Source organism: Polypterus senegalus, chromosome 6 (assembly GCF_016835505.1).
Source record: "Polypterus senegalus isolate Bchr_013 chromosome 6, ASM1683550v1, whole genome shotgun sequence".
Lineage (NCBI taxonomy): Eukaryota > Metazoa > Chordata > Cladistia > Polypteriformes > Polypteridae > Polypterus > Polypterus senegalus.
In genome coordinates this window covers 180,506,532-180,523,907 of record NC_053159.1, presented here as the reverse complement: position 1 = coordinate 180,523,907, position 17,376 = coordinate 180,506,532, and the positions used below count along the sequence as shown (strand labels likewise).

At 42.6% G+C, this 17,376-nt stretch overlaps 1 protein-coding gene across 5 annotated transcripts in view; it reads left to right on the top strand.

Annotated features, from left to right (window-relative positions):
• The window catches only part of wipf1a (WAS/WASL interacting protein family, member 1a), a 205,605-nt gene that overhangs the window by 176,427 nt on the left and 11,802 nt on the right, over positions 1–17,376 (top strand). For all 5 annotated transcript variants that reach the window (XM_039757670.1, XM_039757669.1, XM_039757671.1 and 2 more), the window contains 2 exons: positions 11,937–12,725; positions 14,830–15,051. In XM_039757670.1, coding sequence (XP_039613604.1) covers positions 11,937–12,725; positions 14,830–15,051 — 1,011 coding nt within the window. The remainder of the gene's footprint in view (positions 1–11,936; positions 12,726–14,829; positions 15,052–17,376) is intronic.

Here is a 17,376-nt window from a genome sequence, read left to right as displayed (position 1 = left end):
CTCTTCTATGTGTGTCTCACACTCCCTCATTCGTTGCATCACCAAAACTCAGCTGACCAATCACACCAAAGCTAAACTGACCAATCAGATTGTTCTGAGGACTCGACACACAGACCTTAGCATTTTACCTTATAGTACGTGTATCTGACATCTTTGTCTAAAGTCAGCTTAAAGGACAGATTTGGCATTTTTCAAGTTGAAGTTTTTTCTTTTTGATTTTACAAAATACAGTAATTATTGTTGCGCTTTAAAATGGAAGTTATGGGGCAGTAGTCTAAACATGAAAGCAAAAGGTTGTCCTGTCTTGACAGGAAAAACAGATAACTAGTTTCTACAGTAAACCGAGAAATGTGAGCAAAAGTCAAAACAAAAGAAAAGTAAGAATAAACCAAAGTGACCAAAACCCAGATGTGAGGTAAAATATACAGTCAAATACCAGGCAAGACTTGAAAAGTAATCACACGAGAAGTCAAAATGGTTGATAAGGTTTTTACCTGCAGATCAGATAAGACTCAGAGTCAAAGGCTGACCCTTTATCCCGTCTGCTGATTAATTCAAGGTTACGACCCTAGAGACCACACCCCTAGAAACACGGGATGCGACTCTGACAACGGTATACAACAACAACAATAACCTTTATTTCTATAGCATATTTTCATACAAATAATGGAGCCCAAAGTTCTTTATATGATGAAGAAAAGAGAAATAAAAGACAAAGAAAAAGAATTAGAATAAGACAACATTAATTAACATAAAATAAGAGTAAGGTCCGATGGCCGGGGAGGACAGAAAAAACAAAAAACTCCATACAGCTGGAGAAAAAATAAAATCTGCAGGGGTTCCAGACCATGAGACCGTCCAGCCAGCCCTCTCTAGGCATTCAACCTGACATAAATGATGAGTCCTCATTGTATTCAGGGTTCTCATGGAAGGACTTGATGATGACAGTCACATGGACTTCTGGCCTTTAATCCATCAATGTAGGAACATCACGATGCTTTGATTAGGTGTTGGTGCCGCAGGTCGCAACCACAAAAAAACGGAAAAAGAACAGAAGAGAGAGTAGGGGTTACTACGGATTTTGGAGCCAAAATGGCTTCCCTAACAGGAAAAAGCTACAAAACCTCAATCTTCAGCATAAATCATGACAAAGGCTTTAAACTTGATAAATATGTCTACTTTGAAGAAGAAAAGGTTTTGATTTATGAAAACATGCCTTCCACAGTTCTGAGGCCTGATTGTGACCACAAAAGTAAACTGGAAGTAATACATTTTATAACAGATTCTTGTTGCTGTTTTCTCAAGGTAAGGATACGTTTCCTGTTCGCTTGCCTGCTCGTAGCAGCTGTTGTGGGTAGAATTTTGACATTTACCCCTCGTGAACCCCCAATTCGCCAAATTTACGTAGCTTCAGCCCACATGTTATCATACTTTTGTCTCTCCAGTTCTGTTTATTCAACAGTAATGTTTTGCTATTGCTTGTAACAAATGAGGCTCTTCACAAAAGTATGCCGAGTGTCTGATATGGCGGCAGGCCTGTCAGTATGTCCAGAAATCATCTGATTTGAGTAAACATCTGCTGTGATTCAGAAGCCCCCACTGTCAGTACGTGCATACTCAGATCTTATTATTTTTCTCATGCCATGTGTACCCAAAACTTTCAAGTTTTATAACACGCTGATGAAGCTTCATCTGCAAGTACTGTGTGCAGTTTTGGTTACCATGTTACAAAAAAGATAACAGCAGCATTAGAAAAAGTCCAGAGAAGAGCGAGTCGGCTGATTCCTGGGATGCAGGGGATGAGTTAGGAGGAAAGATTAAAAGAGCTGAGCCTTTACAGTTTAAGCAAAAGAAGATTAAGAGGAGACCTGACTGATGTGTTTAAAATTATGAAGGGAATTAGTCCAGTGGATCGAGACGGTGACTTTCAAATGAGTTCAACAAGAACACGGGGACACAGCTGGAAACTTGTTAAGGGGAAATTTCACACAAACATTAGGAAGTGTGTCTTTACACAAAGAACGATAGACACTTGGAATAAGAGACCAAGTAGTGTGGTGGACTTGAGGACTTTAGGGACCTTCAGAACTCGACTTGGTGTTCTTTTTAGAAGAACGAAGTGGATTGGACTTGCAAGCTTTGTTGGGCTGAATGGCCTGTTCTCATTTAGACTGTTCTAAGTTTCAAATCAGCCTTTTTATAGGCAATGAATCACATACTGTACAGACATATTATTATATTGACAGATTTTCACTCAAACCATATATCTGTCCTAAACATCACCTACTTTTTGTCCATTACATTCCGTGTTCTTACTTTAAATAGTCTACAGAGTGATGTTGAGAGGCTGCATGGTGTCTGAAGCTGAAGCATGTATGTTAAGAGTATCATTGTACTTTTGTACACATAACAGTAAATCTGAACTGAACTGATTACACTGCGTAGCATTTTGTATAAAAGCCTTAGTAACGATGTGCAGATGGCCTCGGCTCTTTTGATTTTAAAAATCTAAGTTGATGATGCCAATGAACACTCAGCATTATGCACTCTGTGGTGTGGCATGTTCATGCACAATAAAGAAAATACTGAGAAAATGAAAAAGGCACATTATGTCATACAGCCAAACCACAGTGAAACAGATTGATGTGCCACAAACCAAATATTGAATTTTATGGCGTATCCTGAGCATAAGGCAGTAAAAGAACCGAGGACAACGTTTTTGAGTAAGCAAACATCAGTAGTAAGTTTCACTGTTTCTTTGCGGTAGACATTTAGTCAAGTGCATACATAATATGGCAAGAACGACTGTGAGTGATCATATGTGTGACATTTTTTCCACGATTACTAACTAGTTGTCTACAAAACAGAGACAGCAATTCACATCTGGACATCAGCATTCAATAATGTCAGTTAGCGTGCCTGGAGATGACTTTGTGAAGTGAAACAGCGTTCTTGGGCCTGAAAGGCTGTTATGGAAGTAGAGGATCAATGAGGTGAAGCGCACAGCCGGTCTCCTTTTAAATTGGTTGAATCTCACAAAAATGTTTTTTTTTCTTTCCTAAAGCGACGTGGCTTTGCTGTTTTGCAATTCGTGGGAGATAATACTTGGTAACACATTTAAAAAATCGGGAGTGCGCTCCCCTCGACTTTCTCCTATACTGAGATAGAGGAAAAGGTCATCAGAACCACTTTCAGTTGTGCAATATTTCTCAAATATCATATCTCTTTGTTTCTCATCATAACTAATTAATAATATCGATACACAATCATTTATCTCTATTTACAATCAAACTTTATATTAAAATGATATTTTCACACTTAGGGAGGTCGAAAACGGTGGTGGCATTTTTTTCACGATTACATATGCATCACCTAGAATACGTGCAAAGTAAAAAGACTAAAACATAGAAAAAGTGTTAGTATTATATAATACTTGTTACAATGAATTGCTTTAGGTAAAACTGCATTTAGCTACATTTAATTATGATAATAATGGCAGAAATTAAAAAAAGAATATAAAATGAAATGTTTTACAAGTAACACAACGGGGATGTAGCAGCTTATTGTTCCCGTTACACCTTTATATTTACAGGGCATGTTCAATGTTTACACGTTATTGTTAAACTGATATAAATTGAAATAAAATTAATAATAGTTGTTGAAAGAATACGCGTTATATTGAATACAGTTTTTAATATCGTGTACAGATTTATATTTCCATGATACAAAAATTTTGGATGGTTTTTTAAATAAAATACTACTTCCGGTTGAGTAATGTTTCTCATATTTCATATCTGTTTGCTTTTTATTATTATAAATATCTATAGGCGGCACGGTGGCGCAGCGGGTAGCGCTGCTGCCTCGCAGTAAGGAGCCCCTGATTCGCTTCCCGGGTCCTCCCTGAGTGGAGTTTGCCTGTTCTCCCCGTGTCTGCGTGGGTTTCCTCCCACTGTCCAAAGACAGGCAGGTTAGGTGCATTGGCGATCCTAAATTGTCCCTCATGTGTGCTTGGTGTGTGTGTGCCCTGCAGTGGGTTGGCGCCCTGCCCAGGGTTTGTTTCCTGCCTTGTGCCCTGTGTTGGCTGGGATTGGCTCCAGCAGACCCTCGTGACCCTGTAAGGACATAGCGGGTTGGATAATGGATGGATGGATAAATATCTATACAAAATTGGAGTCATAGGTTACTTGAAAATTCGCAAAACTATTCAGTTAAAGTACCACTTCGGGTTGGCGGACGTGGCCCAAAGGTTGATAGATTTCCTTAATTTTGATATAAAGCAGGTGTACAAAATCTCATTAACAGGTCTAAAGTGTTTTCGAGTTATCATGTTTACATACAGACAGACATAATTTCAAAAATGGCATTTTTGGGCTCAGGAAGGTCTAAAACGTCAAGATTCGTCAAAATCCCGAGGTTTCTTTTTCACGAATCCTATACTTTCTCTATACTATGTATACAAGAAAATAAAAATGGATGCATTTGTTAAGTTTTAAGTTTTTGTTTTCATGTTTATAGCCCTGGGCGGCACAGTGGTACAGTTGTAGCGCTGCTGCCTCGCAGTTAGGAGACCCGGGTTCGCTTCCCGGGTCCTCCCTGCGTGGAGTTTGCATGTTCTCCCCGTGTCTGTGTGGGTTTCCTCCCACAATCCAAAGACGTGCAGGATTGGTGATTCTAAATTGTCCCTAGTGTGTGCTTGGTGTGTGGGTGTGTTTGTGTGTGTCCTGCGGTGGGTTGGCACCCTGCCCTGGATTGGTTCCTGCCTTGTGCCCTGTGTTGGCTGGGATTGGCTCCAGCAGACCCCCGTGACCCTGTATTCGGATTCAGCAGGTTAGAAAATGGATGGATGGGTTTATAGCCCTGCCCCATGACTTCAATTTTATAAGACAAGAGCAATCATAGTATTTTTAAAAATGTATAAAAAATGCTTCACTTTAGAACACTTCATATGGCAAATTAATCTATACCACGATTGTGAGCAAATAACTTTGACTTGAAAAATATTAGACGTATCCTTCAAGTGACTGGCTAGCAGACAAAGAGTCACTCATTCAAATTATACAAGACCAGTAATGGCGTACTGCACGCTAACGTGCAGTGAATACACTTGACTTGAGCATTTCTAGTTTTCATCCTCTTTCTCTCTACGTTTACCATTCGTTTGCTCAAAGGTTGATGCGCTTGCTGCTTCCTGAGCTGCTCTTCTTTTCTCCAACCTAGCGGCCCGCTGCTTCTCTTCTTTCGTCCACATCTTTTCACGTTAAAACTAATTGTTAGTTTTTGTGTTGGAATTGCTTAGTACGTTTTCTTTAATTTTTCACTTAAGTCTTCAATCTGCCTGAAGAATGATTAGCGAAGGAGGTAGGGAATGAGAACGGCGTCCGTACGCATGCGCCGCACGGCCGTCCTGCTGCGCGCTGCCGGGAGTTGATTCTACAATAAAATAAAATTTAAAATAAAAAGAGTAATAAAAATCATCACCCCTAAAGCGGATAGTAGATGTCACGTAGTATATGTGTACCAAATTTTAAGTCAATCGGTGAAACGGTTTGCGAGCTACTGGTGATTTAAAATCCTGGACTGACAAACGAACAGCCACGGTAGCGTATTATATAAGAAGATCCTTGAACACTGCATAGACGGTTGTTAAATACTCAGTAAAACGTTCATGTGGGTCTCACTTTAGATATGCTTTAAAAATACAAGATGTTTATTACATGCGCCCCATGTGTCTCTTTTCATATAAATATAAACCCAAAGTCTATCCAGTCGAGTGTCTTATCTTTTATGGGAGCGCGTCCTTCTATATATGGAAGTTGACCATGTAGACTAGTACTAAGGTACAGAAGTTGTAAACAAGTTCATTCTAATAATAATTCTTAACATTTATATTGTGCTTTTCTCACTATTCAACATGCTTTTCATAGTGTGTGGGGAGCCACTTCACCCACCACTAATGTGTAGCATTCACCTGGATGATGCGATGGCAGCCATTTGGCTCCAGTGTGCTCACCACACATTAGTTGTTAGGTGTTGAAGGGGTAAGAGATAGTTAGCCAATTGCAGTTAGGGGATGATTAGGGGGCTACAATTACTAGATTATGATGGCCAGTTTAGCCAGGACATTGCGATACACCCTGCTCTCCGTGAAGGATGCCCACAGAGAGTTAGGACCTCGGTTTTACGTCCCATTTGAAGTATGGCACCATTTTTACAGCACAGTGTCCATCATAACTGCACTGGGGCATTGGGATCCACATTCAGACCACAGGGTAAGCACCCCCTGCTGGCCTCACCAACACCTCTTCCAGCAGCACCCCAAGCTTTTTCTGGTTGGTCTCCCATCCAAATACTAGCCAGGCCTGAACAAGCTTAGCTCCAGGAGGATGAGCTGTTCTGAAGCACAGGAGGTCTGGCTGCTGGAAAACTTCCTTCTTTAAAGGAATATTTTGGTATTCCAAGTATTCCAAGTAATTCCAAGTAATTGTTATTTCTTCACAGTCATGGTATATAATAATTTTCCACATGCAATTGCATTCTAAGTGAATCATAGTTTATATATATTTAAAAAATAACTAGGTTACTCTTGTATTTTATAATGGAGCTTATGGGTACTGGCACCCCATTCTGCAAATAGTCTTAAAATTTACCAGTTACCTACGCTGTTCAAGCCAACGAAGGTATTGAGTATTGGCATCTTGAGATTACACCGTATTGCAAAACCGTGTATCCATATGTCATTTTATGAAGAAAGGGAAACAAAGTGGGACATCAGTTCCCTTAAACTCCATTCTAAAACACAAGGAAGGGCTGGTTATATTTTCAAATTTATGAAATAGTAGGGTGCTGCGGTTTCCTCCCACAGTCAAAAGACATGCAGGTTAGGTGCATTGGTGATCCTAAGTTGTCCCTAGTGTGTGCTTGGGGTGCGTGTGTGTGTGTGCCCTGCAGTGGGCTGGCACCCTGCCCAGGATTTGTTCCTGCCTTGCGCCCTGTGCTGGCTGCGATTGGCTCCAGCAGACCCTCTTGACCCTGTAGATAAGATATAGCAGGTTGGACGATGACTGACTGACTGAAATAGTTGCCATGTTACAAGTAATAAAATAAATGTAAAAATATTTGATATCTCTGGCTGTATGTGCACTTTCAGTGCCTCTCTTGACCGGCACTCCTCCTCTGTCAAATGCGTTCTTGTAGAGCCTGCTTCTCAGACCGTCATTTTGAGGCGCCTTGCTCACCCCTTGTCCACTTTATACGTCTGGTCTTTGAAGATGACTCTCAGCGTGTGCCTTTACTCCTCCTCATGTATTTCACACTCACACTTGCTCTTTCTTCGCATCACCAAAGCCAAACTGAGCAAACACACCAAAGCCAAACTGACCAATCAAATCGTTCAGAGGGACTGGACATACAAACCTTACTGTTTTGTTAGACAGCTGATAGACAGTGGCAGCAGAGTTTCCTGAGTGGTAATTATGGGGTCTGTGGCCTTTAAGCAGGGTTTGTACGGATGTGGAGGGGCTTCTGGGAATCGCAGATTGCAATTGTAGACAATGTATAAAAGCTGGAAGAGAAGCATCTGGTGGACCTTTTTCATTTTAACATACACATGATCAGATCAGATTGCTTTGAGGGACTGGACACACACACGGACCTTAGCGATTTATTATATAGTAGATGATTCACTTTAGACCACAATTTCATTTGGTAATTTAACATACACCTTGATTGTGAACTTCAACTTGAAAAATACCAGGCTTATTCTTTAAATGTGACTCATTTAAAAGGGCAAATAAAATGTTGGATTACACCTTAAAAATGATTGAATATAATATAAATTAAGAGACAATACCCTGATGAGACAAAACATTTAATAACATCATATGTCAACATTAGTGACATGTTAGATGGTACGCTGACATCAAGTACAGTGGAACCTCAGTTCACGACTGTAATTTGTTCCAAAACTCTGTTCGTAAACCGATTTGGTCATGAACTGAAGTAATTTCCCCCATAGGATTGTATGTAAATCCAATTAATCCGTTCCAGATCGTACAAACTGTATGTAAATATATATTTTTAAAGATTTTTAAGCACAAATATAGTTAATTATACCATAGAATGCACAGCGTAATAGTAGACTAAATGTAAAAACATTGAATAACACTGAGAAAACTAACATTGCAAGAGTTCACGCTACAGCCTTACAAACCGCTCGCTTTTTTTAATGAGTTTTAAGCACAGGGAATAAAATGAAAATTTGAAAAATCCTTAATTTAATATCTGAAAAATCCATAATTTAATAAACAACCAAGAAAAGTAACATTGCAACAATACACGCTACGAACCGATCGCTGTAAACAGAAGAGAAGTGGAGGTTAAAATCCAATAGAAAAAAGTCTTCATTAAATACAACGAGGTTAAAACAATGCTTGAAGCAGTCTCTTTAAAAACAAGCCTCGAGCATTCTTTAACTGCCTTCTCAGCCTTATGCGTCCAGCCGTCTCTCTCTCGCTCGCACGTGTGTGTGTGTGTGCGCGCGCGTCTCTCTCGTGTGTGTGTGTGTGTCTCTCTTTCTCTCTCTCTCGCTCTCGCTCTCTCTCTCTGCACAGGGAGAGACTGAACATGTGCGGAAATCATCGGCGCGCACAAACCGAAAGGGAAACTGGCTTGTTTGTATACCGAGTGTGTGGTCATGAACAGATGCAAAAGTTTGGCGAACTTTTTGGTCGTAACCCGATTTGTACGTGTTCAGAGACGTTCGTGAACCAAGGTTCCACTGTACTTGTATTTGGTGCGTTGAATGCAGAACATATGGGCAGGTTTAAAGATCTGAGTGACATTGATAAGGGACAAATTGTTCTATTCAGACCTCTCCAACAATTCCTACCAACAGTGGCATGAAGAGAGAAAAACCACAAACTGCCATCAGGGTGCTAGACTCATTGATATGTGAGGTCAATGAAAGATGCCCCACCTAGTACAAATCTACAGAAGGGCTTAATGGTGGTTACGAGAGTAATGTGTCACAACACACAATGCATTGAACCCTGTTGCATATGGGACTGGATTGCCACAGGCCAGGTGGAATGCCCAGGCTAACCCCTGTCCATTGTTGAAAGTGCCTACAATAGAAATACAAGCAACAAAACTGGGCTTTGGCCTGATTGGCGAGGAGGTGCAGGGCCGAGCTGTATAGAGAAGGTTGATCAAGCACATTGAGACCACAAAGAAGTGGGAAAAGATGAAGAGGAAGAAGAAGGATCAATGAAAGGAAGGTTGCCTGATCTGACGAATCCCATTTTCTGTTGCATTATGTGAATGGCTGGGTATATGTGTGTCATTTGCCTGGGGAGGAGATGGCACCGGGATGGACTGTGGGAAGAAGATAAGCCAGTGGATAAAGTGTGATGCTAGGAAACACTGGGCCCAGTCTTTCATTTAGATGTTATCTGATGCTTACCACTTACCTAAATATCACTGCAGAGCAGCTACACCCCTTGATGGTAATGGTAATCCCTGGAGAAACTGACATTTTTCAGCAGAATAGTGTGCCCTGCCACACTGTACTGCAAAATGGTTTGAGGAACAAGATGAAGAGTTCAGGGTGTTGCCCTGCCCTCTAAATTCCCCAGATCTGAATCCAATCAAGCATCTGTGGAACGTTTTGGAACAACAAGTACTTGAGTTAGAGGATCTGCTACTAATGTCCTGGTGCCAGATGCCACAGAACACCTTCAGAAGTCTTCCAAGATGGTGCTGTTTATGGGGGCACACAGGTTGGGCAACAGCATATTAGGCAGATGATCATAACGTTTTGGCTCATCGATGTATACACCAACTCTGTGTAGTGAAGTACTGAGAACATATCTGTAGTACACACAACAGAGTAAACAAGAACATCTTTTAATTAAAGAGCACGTCCTGTTCTGACCATTGAAGATGGAAACCAAGAAGCCTGTATTCACAAAAAGGTTTATCATCTACAAAAACTATGCAATCAAGCTGAAGCAGATACCTTTAAGACTTTAAAACATGTCTGGCAAAGATAATAAAACAACTTAGCTGTTAACTGAGCCAGAAAGATTGATGAACTTAATGGCCCCCAATCACTGGTAACACTGGCAGTGCTCTTATGTAGATGTACTCATTTGCAGCATCCCTTTTGCACTTGTTGACATGTTAGGTAGGCATTCACCATATGTTTATATTTCACAAAGTATTTTAGGAATGCCTGATACATAAACATGTGAAGTTGGCCGGCTGTAATATCACGACTCTGCAGATGGCCGCAGATGAGCCTCTTCTTGATGCAGTGTATGCTGGGAACTCCAGTCCGGGGCTCCCAATCTCTGCATGTGCAGCAGTACAAGTGAAGACAGCATCAGACAATTTTACTGCGGACACTTTCTCAAGAATATTTGGAGAATATTACAATGTCATTTTACATACACATTCATTGTTACATATTGTTCTTGTTTTGTGTGTATAGTGTAAATAAAGATTAGAAACACACTTTTAATGTACGTATGCTCATATAGTATGTTTATTAACTTGTTAAAGCTTCATGTGATTTTTAAGTGCATGTCCCTGAATCAAACATGCTTGTAAGTCTCTAGATATTTTTTAATTTGTAAACCACTAGTTATTCTGTTATATTGATGTCTGGATTTATTTTTATATTTAGTAAAACAGGAAACATAATAATTTGTAATCTAATATATAAATCTATGTAGGTGTGTGTGTATGTAGGTATGTTTGTTTGTCCGCCATACAAATCTGCACCGGGTGTCCGATCGCCACCAAACTGGGGATGGGGCTCCTTTGTGACCAGGAGGAGGTCATGGGGTATGTTTGGTTGGGAAAAATGTTTGTGGTGAATCGCAGGGCACCTTCTCACTGACACAACGTTCGGCACACTCGTTGCAACAGACGTCCACGGCGGCGCCATCTAGCGGCAGCTTTGGTCCCTGTGCATCGCTCTTTACCCATGTTTCTTTAAATTGCCAAGAGATGGCGGAAGTGTTCAAGTATGAGAAGACCGACTGCTTTGATCGGGTGAAGGCGAACTGCCATATGGATATAAAACGTGAACGACCCAGTGCGCGTGACCGGCTAACACACCCGGGTTTCTGCACGTCACACTCCCACATGCACTTATAGTGCTGTATTTCATTCGCCAACGTCCGTTATATGGTAGCACGTTTGAACAGAGTCTCACCTTAAAAAGACAACATCCTTCCCCCACCATTTTCCCCAAACGCAGCAGCGGTTGTATGTCACTTCTCTCTGTAGTTACCATTGACAATGTCCATTAGATGGCAGCACGGTTCAACACAGACGCTCTTTAGAAACAGAGCACCACTCCCCGCCATTTTTCCCAGTACGGTTTCAGTGCTACTCTTTCTCACTGGCTTTCCGTATTTGTAGTGCTATTTCCTCCCTTTTCCGACTCACAGTACAATTTCAGTGTTGCTCTCTCTGACTGACTGGTGCTATTTGTTCGCTTTCTGACGTATTGTAAATAATGTAAATTCATCTCACTGTGGTGCTTATTCCGTACGTAATACCATGTAACACATTATAATTGTCCTCCTTTTTGCTAATATACCCATGCCACCGAACAAAAGACGTACAATTGGAAGGTCCACTTCAGATGCCACAAGAAAGTCTATTTCAAGGGCGTCTGAAACGCCACAGCAGACACAATCCAGAGTGGAGGAACTTACAATAAAATGTCAATCAGAAAACTGTTTGTTCTATTTCTATGTTCTGTTTCTTTCATTTGGGAAATTCACCGGTTATAGATTCCCGGGCAATGCCGGGTAATCCTGCTAGTTTCTGATAAAAATAAATTAAGCAAAAAAAAGCCATAAATCTAATAACATGCTACAGTGTTCTTCCTCATTTGATCCTAACCTCTTTCCTTTTACTTTTAGATTCTGGAGGAGTGAGACCCCCAGTACTTCCACCGGGAGGACGTTCAACCACTGCAAAGCCCTTTGGAAGCGGCCCTCCAACACCTTCCAGATTTCCTGGACCATCTTCTCATTCCTCCAGAAACAACGATCCACCCAGAAGCAGAATGACACCACCAAGACCAGACACTGCTGGTGGTCCGCCACCTGTACCCAGCACGCCTCGCCCTTCCACTGGTGGTTTGCAGCCTCGTGGTCCCCCACCAGTGCCAGGGGGAGGCAGGGTACAATCGCAAGGTGCTGGACCAACTCCTCCATCTCTTCCAAATAGGAATCCAGGACCACCATTGCCAGGAAGTTCCCCATTTAATAGGCAACCTTCCTTCAGCAGTGTCTCAGCTCCCAGCTCAAACAGACCACCTTTGCCTCCAGCACCTGGCCGGCCCACAGAAGACAGACCCCCACCCCTACCAGCTGGAGGAAGACCTTCATTAACAAGGGACAGCCCGCTGCCCCCTCCACCACCAGCATCAATGAACAGCAGGCATCAGGTCCCATCTGCACCAAGACCTTCTATGTCTTCTGTTGCCCCCCCACCGCCTCCACCATGGAGATCCACTCCGCCAGCACCACCCCCAAACAACCCTTGTGCTGATGAAGAAATCCCGAGACTCCCACAGAGGAGTCAGTCCTTAAACAACCATGCTCCTACACCCCCGCCATTGTCTGGACGTTCTGGTCCTTTACCTCCACCACCACCACCCAACGAGAGGCCTCCACCACCTGCTAGAGAGCTACCAGGCAAATCAGGTAAAAGAATTTTTATATTGTGGAGCATTGCTTACTTCTTCATCTGGTGAGCTATTCCATTTAAAGCAGTGTAAATGACTAGGGTCAAAAACTGCAGTCAGGCCACATTACAGTCTGGGCCATACAGTGCAAAACTTTTAAATGAGAAATCAAAGTCAAGTGTGGCAGAATAATTAAGAGAGAAAACATTTAAACACATAGAGGTAGACACTCCAGGAACAGGGTGACCTCTCACTGGGACAAAGTACAAGCAAAGCCAGTCTGACAGAATTACTTACCATGTAAATCACCTTGTAAGGGAGCATGCGCTGGAGGGCATTAGGTTCCCCCTGCAAGACTGAAGTCCTGCTCTCTACCATATAGTGTCTATGATTCTCTGTGGGGGAACAAAAAAATGTTGGTTAGTAATTTACCCTTAACACGTTACAAGTGCCCCTTGTTCTTGTTGAACTCATTTTATGATAACAGGCTAAATCCACTGTATGTTGCCACTTCATCTCTAGTTCCTTAAATTGAAAGTTGCAATTCCTTTACTCTTTCCTTATAGCTCATACCTCTCATTCCTGGACTCAGCCTAGTCGTTCTTCTCTGGACCTTCTCTTGCGCTGTTATGTCCTTTTTGTAGCCTGAAGACCCAAACTGCACACAGGACTCCAGATGAGGCCTCACCAGTGTGTTATAAAGCTTGAGCAGAACCTCCTGTGACTTGTACTCCACACATCAAGGCGCTATATAACCTGACACTCTGTTAGTCTTCTTAATGGCTTCTCAACACTGTCGGGAAGTCGATAGCTTAGAGTCCACTACGACTCCTAAATCCTTCAATTTTCAGACCTCCCATTGTGTATGTGAACCTCACATTTTTACTTCCTATGTGCAATGCTTTACATTTGCTGACATTAATTGTCATCTGCCACAAATGCGCCCAAGCCTTTCTGCTGTCCAAGTCCTCAAATCAGCCTTTCTTGTGCTGTTATGTCCTTTTTGTAGCCTGAAGACCCAAACTGCGCACAGAACTCCAGATGAGGCCTCACCAGTGTGTTATAAAGCTTGAGCAGAACCTCCTGTGACTTGTACTTCACACATCAAGGCGCTATATAACCTGGCATTCTGTTAGCCTTCTTAACCACCTTAGCATTAGAACCAAGCATCACACGGGCAAAAGTTATAGACATGGCTAGCGTAAGCATTAGACCCGAGGATTACTTGGGTTATAAAAGTGCCAACTGCGTTAGAGCCGAGCATTGCACTGGAAATGATATACTGTAGGTGTGTCTTGTGTAAGTGACAGGCACGAGTGTTACCTGGGAAACGGTGCACACAAGTCCTCTGGCCTCATAATGGCGTCTCGTAAGAAACATTTTTCAGCAGCACAGGTGTTGCACTTTCTTGTCAGTGATGACGAAGTGACTCTGTCTTCAGGCAGTGACATTGAAACAGACAGTGAAACCAAAAGGGATTCTGCTGAATCTGAAAGCGACGCTCGTGTCAATCGCACATGTGCAGTGTGTGCTGTTCAAAAGCTGATCCGTCTGGAAAGAAAATCCGCAAGGAATCCCACTACTGTTGTCCTGACTATGACATTGGATTGTGTATTTCACTGTTCTTCAAGATATTCCACAGAAACGAAACATTTTGTCTGTATATACAGTATTAGCATTATTTTTATTTGTATAATTATTATACTTTCTACACTTCTGACTTTGTGCTTTTAGTGTTTTGCACCTTTTACAGTAGAAAGATCAGATTTAATAGATATGTCATTTTTCAAGCCAAAAATGCAATCCATTTTACATGTGTTTTTCGAGACAAAAATGTAATGCTAAGGATCTTATTGGCTTCTGCACACCACATGGAGATTAATACTGGTCAGTCCACCATAACCCTGCATGACATGTAAAATGGGTTGCATTTTTGGCTTGAAAAACTACATATCTGCATGACAACAAAGATGATAAACTGGGCTACTTACCATAACGTGCCCTTCATCCCTCTGAGGCATTCAGGGGTTTGCAGAGGTTTAACGTATAAAGCCGGAATCAGCCAGTCTGTAAAGCTTCACGCGTGGTTCAGTAATCTCGCCTCCTCTCTTCTTTGCACCCAGGACCTCTCCCTCCTCCGCCACCCAGTGGTAGGAATGGGAGCAGCATGAAGTCATCTTCAGGGCCACCGCCACCACCACCACCTAACAGGCCTGGAGTTGATTCACCCCGAGGAGGGTCCAGACCTCCTCTGCCTCCTGACCGACCAGGAGTTGGAGCTCCGCCGCCACCACCACCACCCATGAGGAACGGCTTTCAGGAACACCAGCAGCTGATGAATGAAGGTACTCGATGCCATTTGTGTTTGTCACTAAGTGTCTGAACGCCTGTGTAGGTTACTATTATATCACATTTGTATCTTCATCATTAAAGATTTTAGAAAAACTGAAGCTCCTAGCAATCTTGTGAATGAAGTCCATAAAATCTTTGTTCCTTTAGTATGTAAAATGGAAAATGCGCTTTTATGTTAGCAGTCCACCTGAAGGTATACCTGACTTGGAACTTTGGTTCTGCTTAACTCAGGAGAAACTCAGGCCTTCAAATGTCGAACCATCTGCAGCAGAAGATGGTTAAAATAAAAACCTGCAGCCACCTCGGCCCTCCAGGACTGGAGTTTGACACCCCTGCCATAGCGGATCATCTGTCTCCATTTCAGTCGCCACACTGACTGCCTTCATGTCCTCCCTCGCCACATCCATAAACCTCCTCTTTGCCCTTCCTCTTATCCTCTGGCCTGGTGGTTCCATGCTCCATATTCTTTTCCCAATGTACACCTCATCTCTCCTCTGCACTTGTCGAAACCATCTCAGTGGAACCTCTCTCACTTGGTCACCAAACTGTCCTACGTGTGTTGCCCCTCTAATACACTCATTGCTAATCCTGTATACTCTTGTTAGTCTGAGTGAAAATCTAAGCATCTTCAACTCCGCCACGTCCAGTTCTGCCTCCTGTCTTCTCATGAGTGCCACCGTCTCCAAACCATACAGCACAGCTGGCCTCACTACCGTCTCATTGGCCTTCCCTTTCACTCCTGCTGATATCTGTCTATCACAAATCACTTCTGCCATTCTCCTTCGCCCAGTCCACCCTGCTCTTCTTCACCTCTCTTCTGCCACACTTAAAAATATACAGAATAATGGAGAATAAAGAATTTACCAAGCATTAAACATCTGATAGAAAATAGTTTTTAGCTTTTCCTTTCCACTGACCTCCCTCTAATTTACAAAGAACTGGAATGGAGAGGATGCAAGGAGTAGAGTTGGTGAAGGTGGATGAGTTTAAATACTTGGGATCAACAGTACAGAGTAACGGGGATTGTGGAAGAAAAGTGAAGAAGAGAGTGCAGGCAGGGTGGAATGGGTGGAGAAGAGTGTCAGGAGCGATTTGTGACAGACGAGTATCAGCAAGAGTGAAAGGGAAGGTCTACAGGACGGTAGTGAGACCAGCTATGTTACATGGGCTGGAGACGGTGGCACTGACCAGAAAACAGGAGACAGAGCTGGAGGTGGCCGAGTTAAAGATGCTAAGATTGGCATTGGGTGTGATGAAGATGGTCAGGATTAGAAATGAGGTCATTAGAGGGTCAGCTCAAGTTAGGAGACAAAGTCAGAGAGGCGAGATTATGTTGGATTGGACATGTGCAGAGGAGAGATGAGGGGTATATTGGGAGAAAGATGCTAAGGATAGAGCTGCCAGGTAAGAGGAGAAGAGGAAGACCTAAGAGGAGGTTTATGGATGTGGTGAGAGAGGACATGCAGGTGATGGGGGTGACAGAGCAAGATGACGAGGACAGAAAGATATGGAAGGAGATGATCTGCTGTGGCGACCCCTAACAGGAGCAGCCGAAAGAAGAAGAAGAAGTTTTTAGCTTGGGCCCTGCTTACTGTGTTTTAAGTTATTTTGTGGTTCTTGTTAGAGGAGAATTCTGGGTGAAGGTTTCTATGTGTTGAATTATTTGGACAAAGATTATTTTTATTTTCATTTCATTCTGTTCTTTGTTTACATGATATTAGTATCACATCATGTGACCATCGTCTTTACGTTCCTGGGGTACGCTGCAACTGGAGTTTAAATACGGTGGCTTGTCCTTTGTGAATTATCCCTCTGGATGGAGGAAACAACTTCTTAGTGTTAGTTAGTTTCTTCTTTAAACTAGTCTCGGCGTCAGGTATCATTTCCGAATGTTGAACTCTTTTTTGTCTTTGCTCCTAATTTTACACTTTGATTTTGGTTGCCTTGTCTTTCTGGCTCTGACCCAGCTTTGGCTCTTTGGCTCTTCGAATCTTTGACTTTTGCCTTACACTGCCATCTCCTGGTCAGTTCAGGTGCTGATGACAACTCCTCGACATGCTACCTAACCCCACATAATACATCCATCCATCCATCATCCAACCTGCTATATCCTAACTACAGGGTCACGGGGGTCTGCTGCAGCCAATCCCAGCCAACACAAGGCGCAAGGCAGGAACAAACCCCGGGCAGGGCGCCAGCCTACCACAGGGCACACTAGGGACAATTTAGGATCACCAATGCATGTCTTTGCACTGTGGGAGGAAACCCACGCAGACACGGGGAGAACATGCAGACTCCACGCAGGGAGGATCCGGGAA